General features: G+C 41.0%; 1 protein-coding gene across 1 annotated transcript; it reads right to left on the minus strand.

Annotated features, from left to right (window-relative positions):
- Positions 1 to 699: 699 nt before the first annotated feature.
- LOC146917335 (uncharacterized) lies at positions 700 to 18728 on the minus strand. The gene is made up of 6 exons (XM_085721871.1): positions 18249 to 18728; positions 17928 to 18011; positions 1600 to 2043; positions 1284 to 1362; positions 981 to 1043; positions 700 to 803 (listed from the first exon to the last, which is right to left on the minus strand). Exons 1-6 carry the CDS (start codon positions 18726 to 18728, stop codon positions 700 to 702), a joined length of 1254 nt encoding a protein of 417 aa, XP_085577997.1.
- Between the last annotated feature and the right edge of the window lie 1832 nt (positions 18729 to 20560).

Genomic DNA, 20560 nt, shown 5'->3' on the forward strand with positions numbered 1-20560 from the left:
AGCCTTGATCTTAAGAGCCATGTCCGGATGAGACCTTCTCAACTTCTGCTTGACGGGAGGGCATTCAGGTCTTGTCGGTATCCGATGTTCCACAATCTTGGGATCTAAACCCGACATATCTTCATAGGACCATGCAAAGACATCTGGATAATCATGGAGAAGCTGAGTAATCTTCTTTTTCACTTCTGGCTCAAGTGCAGCACCAATCTTGATCTCTCGCTTGTTCTCTTCAGTACCCAGGTTGATAAGTTCAATCTCTTCCTGGTGAGGCTGAATGGCTCTTCTTTCTTGCTCGAGCAGTCGAGTGATCTCATATGGTATCTCTTCATCATCATCCTCATCTTCAGCTTCATATACCGGGAATTCAAAATTTGGAGGAAACATAGGGTCACTGTGCTCAACGGGTTCATTATGGTTCAATCTGCATAATATGGTTGGGATGATTTTAGAAAAAGTTTTTCATGCAGATTTTTGAAATTAATAAGAAAATAAAGATGTTTTGGTTTTTTCTAGCATTACCATTATTTCCAAGAAAAAAGGCACTAAAAAGTAAAAACAAAGAGTCGTGGAAAAAACGACAATTTTTATTAATAACGGCAATGCCGAAACAAACATGCCCTTACAAAGACATCACTTTCGCCTTGGGCAGAGCGAAAGGATTGTTATTTTGAAAACAAAAAACATGAGCAACAAGACACATTACACGGAAGCATGCAAGACTAAAGGAATGTCAATGGCCTCCCAATTTCTCACAATGCCTCCTGGTACAACAAACGCAGGCACATGACTACTTTCAGCAGCATCTATAGCATTGATAAACCCAGCACTGTAGAAGGTTCCTATTGAAACGCCTGAAGTTGGGGAGAACCCAAGGCCCTCTTTGCGCTTATTCTCCAAAATCTGTATCACTTTGCCCCAGCCAGCAGCTTTCCCTCCTTGAACAGCCTTCTGAGCGTCTTTCAATGAGGCCAAAGTAGCACCAGCTCTTCGAGGCTCTGCACCTTCGATAGTCAACCCTTGAAATGATGTCCCTTCATCGGACCCTGCTTCAACACAAGAGAAAGATGACACTTGGCTAACCAGATACGCTTCCTCACCATGCACAGTAACAAGCTTACCATTCCTCACAAACTTGAGTTTCTGATGTAGAGTGGAAGTTACTGCCCCAGCGTCGTGAATCCACGGCCTTCCAAGGAGGCAGCTATAAGAAGCATTGATGTCCATGACCTGGAAAGTGATCTGGAATGTCTCAGGACCAATGGTGATTGGCAGATCTACCTCACCAAGGACATCTTTACGAGATCCGTCAAAAGCCTTAACCAAGTAACTACTTCCCCTTAGGGAAATTCCGTGATGACTCAACTGTCTCAGTGTAGACTCAGGCATTACATTCAAGGATGATCCAGTGTCCACCAACACATTGGATAACATATCAGACTTACATTGCACAGAGATGTGCAAAGCTAAGTTGTGGTGTTTCCCTGCTTCGGGGAGTTCATCATCACCAAACCACAAGTTATTACAAGCGGTAATGTTACCCATGATTCCATCAAATTGATCTACGAAAACTTCATGATCAACATAGGCTTGTTCCAGTACTTTCATCAACACTTTCCTGTGGGCTTCCGAGCTCAGGAGCAAAGACAAGATGGATATTTTTGACGGAGTTTGCAGTAGCTGGTCCACAATCTTATAATCGCTCCTTTTGATGAGCCTTAGAATCTCGTCCAGATTGGACTCTTCAATAGATTGGCCTGATGGGATGGCATTTTTGTCAATAGGAGGAGCAACAAGTGGAGTTACTGTGGCAGCAGGCGTAACAACCTTCTTCTGGAACAAGGGTGGACGGACACTTCCACTTCTCAGAGTTGTAGTTTCTTCGGCAATGTTACTGACCGTAGCTGGGGATACCAAAGGCACTTCTACCCCATTCGCAATCATAGTTGCACCATACTTGTAAGGGATGGCTTTAGTAGAGGCATAAGATACTGGGCCAGGTAGTCTGATCACCAATGGTTCGACCTTCCTAGTCTGAGGCACATTCTTGACAAGGGAATCATGAAACACTGACACAATCATACAAACGTCGCTGTGTTATATCTTGGTTTTCGGGTGTCAAACATTGATTACGTTTGAACCTTTTAAACCGGTGATATCTTATTTTTTCTTGGGAAGGGAAAAAGTAAGCAAAACCCTTGAGAATCGAGGTCCGGGAGTTGTTTTCGCTACGGGAAGGTGTTAGGCACCCATAACGACTATAGTATCCTATAGGAACCGTCTTTAATTTCTACGCGCGCGCTTTATTTTTAAATGCTATTTTGAAATGATATTTACACCTAAAAGTGTTCTAAGTGAAGAATTGGAGGGAGAAGAATGTTTTTGGATTTTTATTTTAGTTGAATTGAAGGAATTTTGTCCCTTGCCTACGTACCCGTTTAAGGGATCAAATCCACCGTAGTTCTCTTCCAAAAAATGTTTGTTTTTGTTGGTTGATTTTAAGTTTGAAAATTGGAATTTGAAGAATAGAAAGAGGCCTCAAGGGCATGAGATTGTAAAAAGTGGGGTTGATTTAGTTATTTTGCAAAAGAAGTCAAGTATGATTATTTTTCATTGAAATTTGATTAAGAAAATGAAAGGGAAAATTACAATGGGATTTTGATCCCAAGGTTTATTATGAAAAAGAGTTTGAGTGATGTTGTTCATATTTTTTGGAAAATTGATTTTTCTAAGTATAAAGCCTAAACATTCATCTAAACATACAATCCTAAACATACATCTAAACATGCATATTCTAGCTATATACCTAAAGTGATGTGTGTGCATGTGTCGGTGCTTGTGTCGGTGTACATCATTAGAGTCCATTGTCCTTGTTACATCATTGGCCTAGATACATTCTATAGTCTTGAAAGAAATTTAAAAATTGCATGAAGTAAAATATTACAAAAGCTCCTAAGTATTACATTCTAAGCCTTGGTACAAAATTAAATTGCAAGAAAATAAAGGTGAATATGAGATGAGATGGGGATGTTTATGAAGTGCTTATGGAACAAAACATGAAAGGTTAGTAGCACAATATAGAGAAATATCATGAAGATTATAAGCAATCAAAAGGTTCTAAGCAAGCAACTAGAATTAATCAAAGAAAGGATGCTAAATATATCTAAAAGTTTACTACAAAATAATGGCATGTGTGGGACCTATGATTCCTACATTATGGCAAATTTTATAGAGCACTCTTCCTCCAGTAATAACATGGAAATTAAATGGAAACAACATGCCAAGAAATTATAGCAAAATTTTAGGTGTATTTACCACTTTATTTCTACCAAAAAAAATCAAGTTACTTGAAGCACAAGATACCAAAAATTCACCACACAAAATCAACGAAATTGCATACATTTCAGAGGTAAAAGATCCAGCATATTTGACATCAAGAATCATTATCAAAGTATGAAAAACACATGAGCACTTTTTGGAGGTTTTTCTACACAATTTAATCAAAAGAAAAAGTGTTGAGCTAACAAAGATATCAAGACACACCTCCATATATTTTCCAGTTCAAATTTAACATGTAAAAATCCTCAAGAACAACTAAAACTAACAAGAAAACCATTGATAATTTTTTAGGGATTTTATTGTGAATTTGAGGCAAACAGGGGGGTACATACAGCAGCACTGGGGGGTGCAAACAATAAAACTGCAAAGAAACCACACAAAAGGCAAATATATGGGCCTAAGGAATGGGGGCGGGTCGGTTAGACCCATGGGTTTATGGGTCAAGAATTGGATCAAGACCCTTTCTTCCTCCTTTTGTAAAACACGTGTTCTACTCTACCTCGCCAAAATTGCTTTTCTGAAAGCAAGCAGAACATGACACTCTTCCTTTTTCTTTGAAATTTTTTGAAGCAAACTACTCAAATCCTTCCCCTATACTCATTTCTCAAATCGATTTTCAAAGAAATGAAACACACAACTTAAAGCTAGCTTTAAAGATTCAAAAAGATTTAGAACACAAATGAACCAAGACCAAAGTAGAAAGCTGTTACCACTATTGAATCGGAGGTGGCGCGTGAGGTTCACGAAGCTGAACTGGTTCAGTTTGCGGGAATCAGTTTCATCTTCTTCCTTTCTTCGAGATCTGTTTCAGCTGCTTCTTCCTTGAACTCGAATCTGGATTCTTTCTCCCTCTTGTTGAAAAATTGCAACACGTTGATTTCTTGAGGATTTTTTTGCTGTTTCGTTTCCGATTTGAAGAATTGAGACGTGTGAATCCCAGTTTGGTGAGAAGCTTTGAAATGCGGCGGTGGACGGAAGAAAGAACGGTGGAGGAAACCGTGATGACGTTCTTTATCGGCGTTTTCGACGCCAACGACGGCGGTTAATGCCTTTGCCTGATTTGGTTGAAGCTTCCTCCTTCTTCACCGTTCCAATTTTGTTGATACCCGATTATCCTGAACTGTGATTGCCTTGGAACCGTTTGAATGGACGACGAAGCTTGCGGTGAATCTGATCCTGTCTGCGTGTGCAACTGGTTCAGTTTTGTTTATTTCGAATTCGGTTTTGAACAATGGTAATGCTTTTGATTTTGTGTTGTGATGGTTTTTGTGGTTATGTGATGAATTTGGTGGTGGAAGGTGGAAGAATGTGGTGGTTGGAGGTTGTTAGGTGGTGGTTTATGGTGGTTATGGAGGTTTGTGGTGGTTGTTAGAGGTTGAAGATGAAGAAAGTGGTGGTTGAAGGTGGAGGAGGGAGTTAGTTAGGGTGGTGATGAGAGTTAGTTAGAGATGAGAGAAAAAATGGAGAGAAAATAATTAAAAAATGATTTTTGGAACTTTAGGGAATTTTTTGTGTAAAAAATGATTAGTTGAATGAACCTTGACCAACTTTGACCTATTTATAGGTGATGTGGGAATGCTTGGACCAATGAAACAATGCCATGTGGCACTTGACTTGTAACAAACTTTGACTTTGACTTAAAAAGGGATTAAAATGCAAATAACAAAAGTACAAGGACCAAAATGAAAATTAAAACTAAAATTGAATTGAAAAAGTAAATTGAAAATAAACGTAAAGCGAGACGATTAAAAACAACGAAGCAGATGAGAGATTTTATGTGAAATGACCAAAATGCCCCTAGGCACTAAATTGACCTAAAATGACGCAAATGCAATTTAAAAATGATTTTTTAACAAGGAATTGAAGCAAAGACTTATACAAACAAAATTAAAAGACTCAGAGACAATTTTAAGAGTTTACACAGAGTTTTGACACATGAAAAGACTAAAATGCCCCTAGGGGCAAAACTGACTCAAAATGACTTCAAACGCAATTTTTTAAAATGGATTTTGACATAGGATTGAAATGAAGACTTATACAAACCAATTTAAAAGACTCAAACAATTTTCAAGGATTAAAATGAGTTGAATGCAGGAAATGACTAAAATACCCTTCTATGTGGATTTTGCAAATAACATTCAAATAAAATGCAGAGAAAGATGTAATTGATCAGAGACAAATCAAATGACTTGAAATGCGAGATAAGAAGAATTGAATAAGTATTTTTAGGTCCAAAATTAGGGTATGACAGCTGCCCCTATTTAAGTTTCTTTGTCCGGAGAGTCAAGAGACGAAGTCTTTGAATTGACGGGGCGAAGATACTTAAATATTAACATTTGCACTGCTTTTGGACATAAAAATACGTTTTCAGAGTTGAAAACATGAATGCCATGCAATATTTTGATTATGAATGCATGACAAACAACTGGAGTCCATGGAACATGTCATGTCACTGGGGATTCAAGTGGACATTGACAGGGTGGACAAACCAGGGGATAGAAAACAAGGTACAAGCTGTTCTTTGGGTCGAACTAGCCACTTGACCAAGGAATACAAAACAGGAGATAGGTACAAGCTGCTCTTGGGATCGAACTTGGCACTTGACCGGAAGCACGGACATATAGGCAGATACAAGCTGTTCTTTGGATCGAACTTGACACTTGATTGAAAAAACAAACAGATAGGCAGACACAAACTGTTCTTTGGATCGATTTGGCTGTTTGGCCGGAGATATAGACAAAAGGGTTGATACAAACTGTTCTTTGGATCGAACTTGCTGTTGGATTATCACCACATCATGTGGGTAGGTGCAAACTGTTCTTTTAGATCGAACTTGCCGTTTGACCGATGACAAAGCATAAGCTGGGTACAAACTGTTCTTCAGATCAAACTTGTCGTTTGTCCGGCAGTATAGATATATGAGCAGGTACAAGTGGTTCTTTTTTGGATCAAACCTGGCACTTGACCAGTAACAAGATACAAATTGAAAGTCTGGTTTAACAAGATACCAATTGAGGGTAAATTGTCATTGACTTGATTTGAAAGTAGACATGACCATTTTTGTTGGCCCAAGAGTAAATTGAGAGTGGATTAGCATTGATTTGAATTGGATTGAAAGTTGATATTGAAAGAGAGATTGAGAATTGAGATTGAGCAGAGACATAGACATAGACATTGGATTGAGAGTTTAAATTGAAAGAGACATTAGAAATTGGGATTGAATTGAGACATAGACATTGACATTGGATTGGAGAGTTGCATTTGACATTGAGATTGGATTGGAATTGAATTGAAAATTGAAATTGACATTGACATTGAGATTGGATATTGACATTGAATTGACATTGAGATTGCTTCGAATTTGACATTGAATTGAAATTGAAATTGAGATTGCTTCGAATTTGAGAGTTGGCATGATTTGAAATTGAGATTGGAGAGTTGAGATTGCGTCGAATTTGACAGTTGAAATGATTGGAAATTGACAATTGGAATTGGAATTGAGATTGAAATTGAGTTTGACAGTTGAAATTTGGAAATGCAGCATGTATGTATGGTATAAAAAGATTATTAAATGTATGAGCACATAAAATGCATGATTATGCATGTATGAATGCTTGAAATGCATGATTGGCTTGAAACTTGACAGAGAAATTTCACAAAGGCAGACAAAACATTGGAAGGTTGGGCACGTAGTGGCTCGTGCTGCAACATATTCACAGGGGAAAACCTCTTTGGGAGAGACCGTCGTTGAGACGTATCAAAACCATGGCTGAGGGCAATAAAACTTGTAAAGGAGGGACCCTTGGAAGGTTCTTGGATACAGGTCGCCGTTGCTAGGCGTGTCAGTGCTGGGTAAACATTGGATGTTCGCATCTGTGGTCAATGCTTTTCAATATTTCATTCTTTCATTTTTCATTTTCAAACCCCATTTTTGCCTGAACCGCCCTTTCGGGTTTTCGATTCACCGGGGAATAATACTCTTTTCATTGCCCCATTTTTGCCTGAATTGCCTTCATAGGTTGTCAATCAGCGGGGTGCTCATTTTTGCCTAAGCCGCCCTTTCGGGTTTTCAACTTAGCGAGCTTTTCATTTGTATTTTTTCATTTTTTTCATTTTCATTCTGTTTTTTCATTCTTGCCATTGACCACAGATCATCCTAGGGAGTAACCTTCTTGTAACATGTATTGAAGTAGACATTGACATTCATTTATTCATGCATGTTTCATTGAAATGTACCCTATTGCTCAGGTTTGTTTTCAGAATAGACAGAAAAAGATTTTTCAATTTTCAAAAGTGTTTGTTCAGATATTGACATTATCAAATAGAAAGAAAGTATTTGTATATATAGCATTGAAAATAGAAAGATGAATAGAGTTTCAAACAAAAGCACTGGCTCAAATTGATGTAGAAGAGTGAGAGTTAACCAAAGGCATGACTCCACGGATTTACAAAGCTTGGAAAATGGTAATTTTATTGGTTGGTGATACATTGAACACGGTGACCGCTACATTTCATAGAAATTTTGAATTCACAGGTACAGAAGCTTCGGATGAAGACGATCATTGACAGTTGTAGATGCCCCAAGGGTGATGGTGATTTGCCAGATATAGTTACTTGTCTTTTATTGTCAACCTCATTTTTGCATGAACCGCCCTTTCGGGTTTTCGGCTCATCGAGGCGCTCATTCTTGCCTGAGTTGCGTACAATCTCAGCGAGCTCTTTCATATTCATTTTTTTTTGTCCCTAACTTTTTCCTGGATCGCCCTTTCGGGTTTTCGATCCACCGGGAAGCGCATTTTTGCCTAGGCCACCCTCGGGTTTTCGACCTACCACGCTGTTCTTTTCTTTCTAGACAAAGTATTTCCTGACTATATCGGCATTAACAGGATTTGGAAGCTCAACACCATCCATGTGTGTAAGAATCAAAGCACCACCAGAGAAAGCCTTCTTGACAACATAAGGACCTTCATAGTTAGGTGTCCACTTGCCCCTTGGGTCGGGCTGCTGACTTATCCTTCTTTTCAATACAAGTTCGCCTTCCTTGAATTCTCGAGGTCGGACCTTCTTGTCAAAAGCATTCTTCATTCGCACTTGGTACAACTGTCCATGAGTCATAGCATCCATACGTTTCTCTTCAATCAGATTCAATTGATCATACCGACTTTGACACCATTCAGCCTCAGTTAGTTTTGCTTCCATGATTACTCGAAGAGATGGAATCTCCACTTCCAGAGGGAGAACTGCTTCCATACCATACACAAGAGAGAAAGGAGTTGCCCCGGTTGAACTGCGCACTGTAGTACGGTAACCATGCAAGGCAAAAGGTAGCATTTCATGCCAGTCTTTGTAAGTAGTGACCATCTTCTGAACAATCTTCTTGATGTTCTTGTTAGCGGCCTCAACTGCACCATTCATCTGAGGTCTATAAGGAGAAGAGTTATGATGTTCAATTTTGAATTCTTCACATAAAGCTTGCATCATGCTATTGTTCAGATTGGAACCATTGTCAGTGATGATTTTGTTGGGAACACCATATCGACAGATGATGTTATTCTTGATAAACTTGACAACCACTTGCTTGGTCACATTTGCATAGGAAGCAGCTTCAACCCACTTGGTGAAATAGTCAATTGCCACTAGAATGAAACGATGTCCGTTAGAAGCCTTCGGTTCAATTCTTCCGATCATGTCAATGCCCCACATAGAGAAAGGCCATGGGGACGATATAACATTGAGGGCATGTGGAGGCACATGAATCTTGTCAGCATAAATTTGACACTTGTGGCATCTCTTAGCATGTTTGTGGCAGTCACGCTCCATAGTTATCCAGTAATAGCCGGCTCTTAACAGTTTCCTTGACATGGTATGACCCGAAGCATGGGTCCCAAAGGTACCGTCATGTACATCATGCATCAATTTCTCAGCTTCTTGTTTGTCAACACACCTTAACAAGACCATATCGTAGTTCCTCTTGTATAGGATTTCTCCGTCCAGAAGGAATTTACTAGCCCATCGCCTCAAGGTCTTTTTATCCCTGTTGGAAGCACCAGGTGGATATTCACGATTCTGCAAGAATTGTTTGATGTTGTAATACCAAGGCTTTTTATCATTCACATCTTCATCAGCTTGATCTGGCGTATTTTCAATGGTAAACACATGAGCGGGTCTATCAAGACGCTGTACTTTGATTACGGGAACGTCATTCCAGTGATTGACACGAAACATAGAAGACAAAGTAGCAAGAGCATCAACCATCTGGTTTTCATCCCGAGGGATGTGGTGCAGCTCAACCTTGGTGAAGTATGTCAACAGGCATCTTGCATAGTCACGGTAAGGGATCAGCTTCTCATGATGAGTCTCCCATTCACCCTTTATCTGATTAATAACAAGTGCAGAATCTCCATAGATGTCAAGGAGCTTAATCCTCAGGTCAAGGGCTTCTTCAATGCCCAAGATGCACGCTTCATATTCTGCTATGTTGTTTGTGCATTCAAAAGTTATCCGAGCGGTGAAAGGAATGTGGTGCCCCTGCGGAGTTACAATGATGGCTCCAATTCCTTTACCGTAAGCATTAACAGCACCATCAAACACCAATCCCCATTTGCTATTGGGGTCCGGCCCTTCATTGATCAGTGGTTCTTCACAGTCTTTTGCTTTCAGATACATAATCTCTTCATCAGGGAAATCAAACTTAATTGGATGGTAGTCATCAAGAGGCTGACAAGCAAGATGCTCAGCAAGGATACTTCCTTTGATTGCTTTCTGAGCTTTGTATACAATGTCATATTCAGACAACAACATCTGCCAACGTGCAATCTTTCCAGTAACAGCAGGCTTTTCAAAGATGTACTTGATTGGATCCATTCGGGATATCAACCAAGTTGTATGATTCACCATATAATGACGCAGACGTTTGGCAGCCCAGGCTAAGGCACAACAAGTCTTTTCAAGCATCGTATACCGAGTCTCACAGTCGGTGAACTTCTTGCTCAGATAGTAGATAGCACGCTCTTTCTTACCAGTCTCATCTTGTTGACCGAGAACACAACCCACTGAGTCATCTAACACTGACATATACATAATCAAAGGCCTTCCTTCCACTGGTGGGACAAGGATAGGTGGCTCTAACAGGTATTCTTTAATGCTATCAAAAGCTTCCTGACATTCATCATTCCATACAACAGGCTGATTCTTTCTGAGCAATTTGAAAATTGGTCCACAAGTAGTAGTCATGTGAGATATGAATCTTGAAATGTAATTTAGACGTCCGAGGAAACCTCTGACTTGCTTCTCAGTTTGAGGGGCCGGCATCTCTCTGATGGCTCGGACTTTGTCAGGATCAACTTCAATGCCTCTCTGGCTGACAACGAAGCCTAGCAACTTTCTAGATCGTATACCGAATGTACACTTGTTAGGATTCAACCGCAGCTTGTACTTTCTCAGTCTTTCAAACATCTTTTTCAAATATACAACATGCTGCTCTTCATCTCCTGACTTCACAATCATATCATCAACATATACTTCAATCTCTTTGTGAATCATATCATGAAATAGGGTGGTCATACCCCTTTGATAGGTAGCACCAGCATTTATCAAGCCAAACGGGATCACTTTATAACAGAACGTTCCCCATGGAGTGATGAAAGACGTCTTTTCTCTATCTTCGGGAGACATTCGTATCTGGTTATAGCCAGAGAAACCATCCATAAAGGAGAACACTTTGGATTGAGCAGTACTGTCAACAAGCACATCAATATGAGGCAATGGGAAGTTATCTTTCGGACTGGCTTTGTTCAGATCTCTGTAATCAACACACATTCGAACTTTCCCATCTTTCTTTGGCACTGGTACGATGTTGGCAATCCACTCAGGATATTCAGCTGTCATGAGGAAACCCGCATCAATTTGCTTTTGTACCTCAGCCTTGATCTTAAGAGCCATATCTGGACGAGACCTTCTCAATTTCTATTTGACAGGAGGACATTCAGGTCTTGTCGGTATCCGATGTTCCACAATCTTGGGATCTAGGCCCGGCATATCTTCATAGGACCATGCAAAGACATCTGGATAATCACGGAGAAGCTGAGTGATCTTCTTTTTCACTTCTGGCTCAAGTGCAGCACCGATCTTGATCTCTCGCTTGTTCTCTTCAGTACCCAGGTTGATAAGCTCAATCTCTTCCTGGTGAGGCTGAATGGTCCTTCTTTCTTGTTCAAGCAGTCGAGTGATCTCATACGGTATCTCTTCATCATCTTCCTCATCTTCAGCTTCATATACAGGGAATTCAAAATTTGGAGGAACCATAGGGTCACTGTGTTCAACGGGTTTATTGTGGTTCAATCTGCATAATATGATTGGGATGATTTTTAGAAAAAGTTTTTTTATGCAGATTTTTGAAATTAATAAGAAAATACAGATGTTTTGGTTTTTTCTGGCATTACCATTATTTCCAAGAAAAAGGCACTAAAAAGTAAAACACAAAGAGTCGTGAGAAAAACGACAACTTTTATTGATAACGGCAATGCCGAAACAAACACGCCCTTACAATGATATCACTTTCGCCTTGGGCAGAGCGAAAGGATTGTTATTTTGAAAACAAAGAAAAACATGAGCAACAAGACACATTACATGGAAGCATGCATGACTAAAGGAACATCAATGGTCTCCCAATTTCTCACAGCGCCTCCTGGTACAACAAATGTGGGCACATAACTACTTTCAGCAGCATCTTCAGTAATAGCATTGATGAACCCAGCACTGTAGAAAGTTCCCTTTGAAACACCAGATGTTGGAGAGAATCCAAGGCCCTCTTTACGCTTGTTTTCCAAAATCTGAATCACTTTGCCCCAGCCAGCAGCTTGCCCTTCTTGAACAGCTTTCTGGGCATCTTTCAATGAAGCTGTGCTAGTACTTGCCCTCCGGGGCTCTGCACCCTCAACAGTCAAGCCTTGAAATGACGTTCCTTCAGCGGACCCTGCTTCAACACAAGAGAAAGATGACACTTGGCTAACCAGATATGCTTCTTCACCATGCACAGTGACGATCTTACCATTCCTCATGAACTTGAGCTTTTAATGCAAAGTAGAAGTTACCGCTCCAGTGTCGTGAATCCATGGTCTTCCGAGGAGACAACTGTAAGAAGCATTGATGTCCATGACCTGGAAGGTGATCTGGAATGTCTCAGGACCAATGGTAATTGGCAAGTCTACTTCCCCAAGAACATCTTTGCGGGATCCATCGAAAGCTTTAACCAGATAGCTACTTCCCCTCAAGGAGATTCCATGATGACTTAATTGTCTTAGTGTGGATTCAGGCATAACATTCAAGGATGATCCAGTGTCCACCAACACGTTGGATATCATGTCAGACTTGCAGTGCACCGAGATATGTAGAGCCAAGTTGTGGTGTTTCCCTGCTTCGGGGAGCTCATCATCACCAAACCCCAAGTTGTTGCAAGCGGTAATGTTACCCACTATTCCATCAAACTGATCCACAGAGACTTCATGATCAACATAAGCTTGCTCAAGTACTTTCATCAACACTTTCCTGTGAGCTTCTGAGCTCATAAGCAGAGACAAGATGGATATCTTTGACGGGGTTTGCAGCAGCTGGTCAACAATCTTATAGTCACTTTTCTTGATAAGCCTCAGAATTTCGTCCAGATTAGACTCTTCAATAGATTGGCCTGATGGGCCAGTGTTCTTGTCAACAAGAGGAGCAACCGGTGGATTTATTGTGGCGATGGGTGTCACCACCTTCTTTTGAAACAAGGGTGGACGGACTTTTCCGCTTCTCAGAGTTGTAATTTCACCGGCAACATTGTCAACTGTAGCTGGGGATACCAGAGGCACCTCCACTCCATTCTCAACCATGGTTGCATTGTATTTGTAAGGAATTGCTTTTGTGGAGGCATAAGACACCGGACCAGGTAACCTGATCACCAAGGGCTCAACATTCCTTGCATGAGATGCAGTTTCAACAGGAGAATCATGGAACACTGGCACAATCACACATACATCACTGGTAATCAAGTGTTTGTCATCCATCAGACTCTGGATATCATCTTGCACCACACAACAGCCCATAGGATTCTGAAGACATTCTGAACAAGAAGCATGATCATGACTGAACAAAGAAGCCCGGCGAAGTTTGACATGTAACGGTACCAAGGGGGTAACAATATTGCGGACGTCCAACATGGGATTCTCTTGAGGAACGGTGACTCTTTCGAAGGCCTCGATCATATTAACAGCAGCATGGTTTGGAAGTGGATTGTCAAGAACATGAGGAACACTATTCTCGAAAGTTAACCGTCCTTTTTCTATCAGGTCTTTCACAATATATTTCAGAGCAAAGCAACCTTCAACATCATGGCCTTGAGCACCCTGATGGAATTCACATGTAAGATCCTGTCGGAACCTGGGAGGCAATGGATTAGGCGGAGGCTTACCTGGTCTGGTGACACAGTGTCCCTTAGCCAGTAGAGTTGGGAGCAGCCACCATACCGCATTGGTATTGGTGGAAAAGAAGGTTTGGGTCGGGGACCCTGTTGTTGCTGCCGTTGCTGCTGAGCAGGAGGCTGTTGTTGTACTTGCTGAGCGATGGCATTGACAGGCACTGGTGGTTGACTCGGTGGCAGAGGATATTGCTGGTAGAATGGCGGGAAGAAAGGATGTTGAGAGTACTGCATGTAGTGATAGGGCAGAGGTAATTGTGTAGCAGCTGCAGACGGGTTACCAGATACCATCCCTACTTCAGATTCTTTCCTCTTATGGTGGCCATTACCGTACTTTTTCGGTGCACTGGATGAAGATTCACCTTTTTCAAGAACAATGATACCCTCTCTGACAGCCTCCTCTAGACGAGTTCCCATAGTAACCATGTCGGAGAAGTTGTTTGGAGCAGAGACTATCATCCTTTCCTTATATTCCTTCTTCAGAGTCTTCAGGAATGTCTGTGTTAATTCTTCCTCATCAAGTCGAGGAGAAACACGGGCAGCTGCCCCTCTCCATCTCTGAGCATATTCACGGAAGGTTTCATCTGATTTCTGAGACAAGGCCTTAAGAGAGTCTCTATTTGGCTTCAGACGGGTATTGAATTCATATTGACTTTCGAAAGCAGCAGCGAGTTCCTCAAAAGTATGGATGTTGTCTTTGCTCAAACTAGTGTACCAATCCGCTGCATCATCTGTCAAGCTACTCTGGAAGCAGTGGATCATCAGTGCGTCATTGTCTGCATAGTTAGCCATCTTTCGGACGTACCGGATAACATGGTTGTGTGGACAAGAAGTTCCATTGTATTTGTCAAATTCTGGCTCTTTGAATTTCTTAGGAACCTCAAATCGGGATACCAAGCATAGATCACGAGCTTTAGCAGGAGCACCATTGTTTCCTCGGCTAGCCTTGACCTCACGGAGTTCTCCAGCCAACTCCCTTAACTGTCTCTTCATAGCTTCCATTGCGGGGTCTTGTCCACGCGGAGTGTCAACATCAATCACCTGTTGCACAGTGTGTACAATAGGGTCGGTAACAACAGTAGTCACTTGAGGCATAGCAGTGGATACAGGAATCTGTCCTTGACCGGCAAAACCAGAGACACCAGCAGCAGTATTAGGAGAGTAGTAAGCTGAGAGGCCATAAGGACGGCCGTTGGGCAAAACAAAACGAGCATCAGTAGCCACAGTAGACAGTGGGATAGAGGGAATCACCTCAGCAGTAACTGGAATAGATGTGGCTGGTTGTTCTTGTGCAGCCATCATAGTGGACATGGCGTCATGAGTCTTAGCCAAGTCTTCTTTCATAGCAGCCAATTCGGCACGGAGCTGAGCATTTTCTTCTTCAAAGTTAGCCATCATTCTTCTCTTGTGAAATCTTGTTTGATGAATTCTATCTGGTTGGTAGACTTTGCGAGCACGAGCCACTTTTCAGACTGCGGCGGACAAAACCAGGAGGCAATGAGCATGAGAGAAGTTTTTTGTGACCAATGAATGCATATGATGCATGAAATGTGTAAATGCATATGCAAAAAGATTCTTTTTATGTGTTATTGAAGGGTTTTAGACAAACTAGAAACTTGTAAACATTACTAAACAACAATTAACATAAACGGGGAACAAACAACCAACATATAGTTTTACAAGACGATTCCTTTTGAAATGCTAAGCCAAGGGATAGACTTTGAAATGTAAAACAACACAAACAAATGGAAATAACAACAGGAAATGGAGATCCTCAAGCATAGGAAGTGGAAGCGTCATCCTCAGACTCAGACTCATAGCTGCAGTATCGTGCATAGAAGTCACGGGCACCCCTAGCCCTCTTGGAGTCCCTCATGAGCAACCTATCTTTCTCTTCAATCTCTCTCTTAGCCTTAGCTAACTCTTTCTTCAGTGTCAAGACCTCATGAGTCTGCTGCTCATCCTTTCCATCCAAAGTCATGATCAAGTTCTCAGCCTCATAGTATCTAGCTCTCCACTGATGCTTCTCCCGACTCTCCATAGCTAGATGCTCCTGATACATCTCCTGGGTAGGTGGGAGCAGAGGCAAAGGCATGGTAGGAATAGATGCAGACACATATCTCATAGAAGGGTAAGGCATACCAATCTCCTCAGCTTGGTTTATCACCCACTGTGTATAGGCCTCATGAGCAACACCGGACCTTACACCCATATGCTTCACCTCTTTCTTCCGAAGCTTAGACCAAGCTTCCATGAAATCCTCTCTAATTCCGGTGGGAGCATTGGAGTAGTGAAAGAAGTAAGGGGCTGTAGCAAGATTGATGGGCTTATCTTTCATCGGGAAACCAAATTGTCGCAAAGCAAGCTCCGGGTTATAGTTGATTCCACCCCGGGTACCAAGAAGAGGTACATTAAGAAACTTCCCACCACCAAAGATGATTTCCTTAACCCTAGAAGCGGGAGTAAGCCAAACCACTTCATTAGGAGTGAGAGCCATAATCCTCTGTGAAATAGACCAATTCTCCGGATTGTCGTGGAAAGACTTCGGAAGGTGCGAAATAAACCACCTATAGAGAAGAGGCACACAACAAAGAATGTATCCACGACCCTTGCCGGAACGATCGTGAATTGCATGGTATGTGTCAGCTAGCAAGGTAGGAACCGGATTCTTGGAGTGGAAGATCATAATAGCATTCATGTCCACGAAGTCATCAAGATTTGGAAAGAGAATAAGTCCATAGATGAGAAGTGCAAGAATAGCCTCGAGAGTGTCTTGACAAGTGGTATTGAGGTTGGCTTTCCTGAGAAGATACTCTGAAGTGAACCCTCGGATACGTGCCTTAGTGACAAGATTCTTGGAGACATCGGAGGTTGTAAGGTGGAGATCCTTAGCAATAACCAAAGAAGTAGGAGGATGCTCAAGTCCCGCAAAGGGCACTCCCTTAGCAATAGATAGACCCATCAAGTGAGAATAAGCCTCTAGAGTAGGCACCAACTGAAAGTCCGGAAAAGTAAAGCACGATACCCTCGATCATAGAATTGCACTAGAGTGTGCACAAGCTTCTCATCCACATTAGTCTGGAGAATAGTAAGTAGAGCCCCGTAACGATGTCGGAAACCCGTCGGATCCTCAATCTTGAGTGCCAAATCTCTCAAACTAGCCAAATCCACTTCCTTGAACTTGTAGGACTTAGTCTTCTTCATGCCTACAATGTTTACAAATTCAACTTGTCTAAGCCCTTTGATAACAATGCATGACAAAAGTTTATGCATGTATGCATGTATGCATGATTATGTTCAAGTTCGGAGAAAACATGATGGGTTAAAGTTCAAAGTCGAGGAGTCATGGGTGGACACGGTGTCCGGTGAAACTAGGGCTTTAGGATAGTAACCGGGTTCTAAAAAAGGTTCCCAAGTTGCAACCTCTCCGACGTATATCACGGTGTCACAAGACAACACTCGCTCCATGATTATCCGTGGAAGGTCTAACTTGAGTGTAGTATCGCGTGACGACTAAAACTCGAGACAACACTCGGTTTAGCCTCCGCACTACATCCTAGAAAATGGCCATGGATGGGTTTGGTTATCTACGGTTCATAGCATCATAGAACAATTAGAAGCAAAGTGCCTAAACGCGACAACACGCGCCGACAACATCACCCCCAAAATGCCTCAACTATGTGGGATTGATCGCATAATCCAAAACACGAGGCAACCCCCAGAATGAATTGTCGATTATATCCCTCCTAAATCCTAAGTTCACTCAGCCCGGGTGTAGGACTTTTGATGTTCTCACCCCACACGTTTGCAAGAAATTAAACATTTATTCACATAGGATGTCCCTTCGAGGCTCTGCACCTTCGATAGTCAACCCTTGAAATGATGTCCCTTCATCGGACCCTGCTTCAACACAAGAGAAAGATGACACTTGGCTAACCAGATACGCTTCCTCACCATGCACAGTAACAAGCTTACCATTCCTCACAAACTTGAGTTTCTGATGTAGAGTGGAAGTTACTGCCCCAGCGTCGTGAATCCACGGCCTTCCAAGGAGGCAGCTATAAGAAGCATTGATGTCCATGACCTGGAAAGTGATCTGGAATGTCTCAGGACCAATGGTGATTGGCAGATCTACCTCACCAAGGACATCTTTACGAGATCCGTCAAAAGCCTTAACCAAGTAACTACTTCCCCTTAGGGAAATTCCGTGATGACTCAACTGTCTCAGTGTAGACTCAGGCATTACATTCAAGGATGATCCAGTGTCCACCAACACATTGGATAACATATCAGACTTACATTGCACAGAGATGTGCAAAGCTAAGTTGTGGTGTTTCCCTGCTTCGGGGAGTTCATCATCACCAAACCACAAGTTATTACAAGCGGTAATGTTACCCATGATTCCATCAAATTGATCTACGAAAACTTCATGATCAACATAGGCTTGTTCCAGTACTTTCATCAACACTTTCCTGTGGGCTTCCGAGCTCAGGAGCAAAGACAAGATGGATATTTTTGACGGAGTTTGCAGTAGCTGGTCCACAATCTTATAATCGCTCCTTTTGATGAGCCTTAGAATCTCGTCCAGATTGGACTCTTCAATAGATTGGCCTGATTGGATGGCATTTTTGTCAATAGGAGGAGCAACAAGTGGAGTTACTGTGGCAGCAGGCGTAACAACCTTCTTCTGGAACAAGGGTGGACGGACACTTCCACTTCTCAGAGTTGTAGTTTCTTCGGCAATGTTACTGACCGTAGCTGGGGATACCAAAGGCACTTCTACCCCATTCGCAATCATAGTTGCACCATACTTGTAAGGGATGGCTTTAGTAGAGGCATAAGATACTGGGCCAGGTAGTCTGATCACCAATGGTTCGACCTTCCTAGTCTGAGGCACATTCTTGACAAGGGAATCATGAAACACTGACACAATCATACAAACGTCGCTGTGTTATATCTTGGTTTTCGGGTGTCAAACATTGATTACGTTTGAACCTTTTAAACCGGTGATATCTTATTTTTTCTTGGGAAGGGAAAAAGTAAGCAAAACCCTTGAGAATCAAGGTCCGGGAGTTGTTTTCGCTACGGGAAGGTGTTAGGCACCCATAACGACTATAGTATCCTATAGGAACCGTCTTTAATTTCTACGCGCGCGCTTTATTTTTAAATGCTATTTTGAAATGATATTTACACCTAAAAGTGTTCTAAGTGAAGAATTGGAGGGAGAAGAATGTTTTTGGATTTTTATTTTAGTTGAATTGAAGGAATTTTGTCCCTTGCCTACGTACCCGTTTAAGGGATCAAATCCACCGTAGTTCTCTTCCAAAAAATGTTTGTTTTTGTTGGTTGATTTTAAGTTTGAAAATTGGAATTTGAAGAATAGAAAGAGGCCTCAAGGGCATGAGATTGTAAAAAGTGGGGTTGATTTAGTTATTTTGCAAAAGAAGTCAAGTATGATTATTTTTCATTGAAATTTGATTAAGAAAATGAAAGGGAAAATTACAATGGGATTTTGATCCCAAGGTTTATTATGAAAAAGAGTTTGAGTGATGTTGTTCATATTTTTTGGAAAATTGATTTTTCTAAGTATAAAGCCTAAACATTCATCTAAACATACAATCCTAAACATACATCTAAACATGCATATTCTAGCTATATACCTAAAGTGATGTGTGTGCATGTGTCGGTGCTTGTGTCGGTGTACATCATTAGAGTCCATTGTCCTTGTTACATCATTGGCCTAGATACATTCTATAGTCTTGAAAGAAATTTAAAAATTGCATGAAGTAAAATATTACAAAAGCTCCTAAGTATTACATTCTAAGCCTTGGTACAAAATTAAATTGCAAGAAAATAAAGGTGAATATGAGATGAGATGGGGATGTTTATGAAGTGCTTATGGAACAAAACATGAAAGGTTAGTAGCACAATATAGAGAAATATCATGAAGATTATAAGCAATCAAAAGGTTCTAAGCAAGCAACTAGAATTAATCAAAGAAAGGATGCTAAATATATCTAAAAGTTTACTACAAAATAATGGCATGTGTGGGACCTATGATTCCTACATTATGGCAAATTTTATAGAGCACTCTTCCTCCAGTCATAACATGGAAATTAAATGGAAACAACATGCCAAGAAATTATAGCAAAATTTTAGGTGTATTTACCACTTTATTTCTACCAAAAAAAATCAAGTTACTTGAAGCACAAGATACCAAAAATTCACCACACAAAATCAACGAAATTGCATACATTTCAGAGGTAAAAGATCCAGCATATTTGACATCAAGAATCATTATCAAAGTATGAAAAACACATGAGCACTTTTTGGAGGTTTTTCTACACAATTTAATCAAAAGAAAAAGTGTTGAGCTAACAAAGATATCAAGACACACCTCCATATATTTTCCAGTTCAAATTTAACATGTAAAAATCCTCAAGAACAACTAAAACTAACAAGAAAACCATTGATAATTTTTTAGGGATTTTATTGTGAATTTGAGGCAAACAGGGGGGTACATACAGCAGCACTGGGGGGGCAAACAATAAAACTGCAAAGAAACCACACAAAAGGCAAATATATGGGCCTAAGGAATGGGGGCGGGTCGGTTAGACCCATGGGTTTATGGGTCAAGAATTGGATCAAGACCCTTTCTTCCTCCTTTTGTAAAACACGCGTTCTACTCTACCTCACCAAAATTGCTTTTCTGAAAGCAAGCAGAACATGACACTCTTCCTTTTTCTTTGAAAATTTTTGAAGCAAACT

This window comes from Medicago sativa, chromosome 6 (assembly GCF_051527215.1).
Source record: "Medicago sativa cultivar Bolivia chromosome 6, Bolivia_mono, whole genome shotgun sequence".
NCBI classification, from domain to species: domain Eukaryota; kingdom Viridiplantae; phylum Streptophyta; class Magnoliopsida; order Fabales; family Fabaceae; genus Medicago; species Medicago sativa.

Coding starts and splice junctions, on each gene's coding strand:
- LOC146917335 (XM_085721871.1), bottom strand. CDS start 18,728: ATGATTGTGTCAGTGTTTCATGATTCCCTTGTCAAGAATGTGCCTCAG. Junction 18,012..18,248: donor ACAGGAAAGTGTTGATGAAA/GTACTGGAACAA, acceptor ACACTGAGACAG/TTGAGTCATCACGGAATTTC. Junction 1,044..1,283: donor ATCTCGTAAAGATGTCCTTG/GTGAGGTAGATC, acceptor GTGTTGAAGCAG/GGTCCGATGAAGGGACATCA.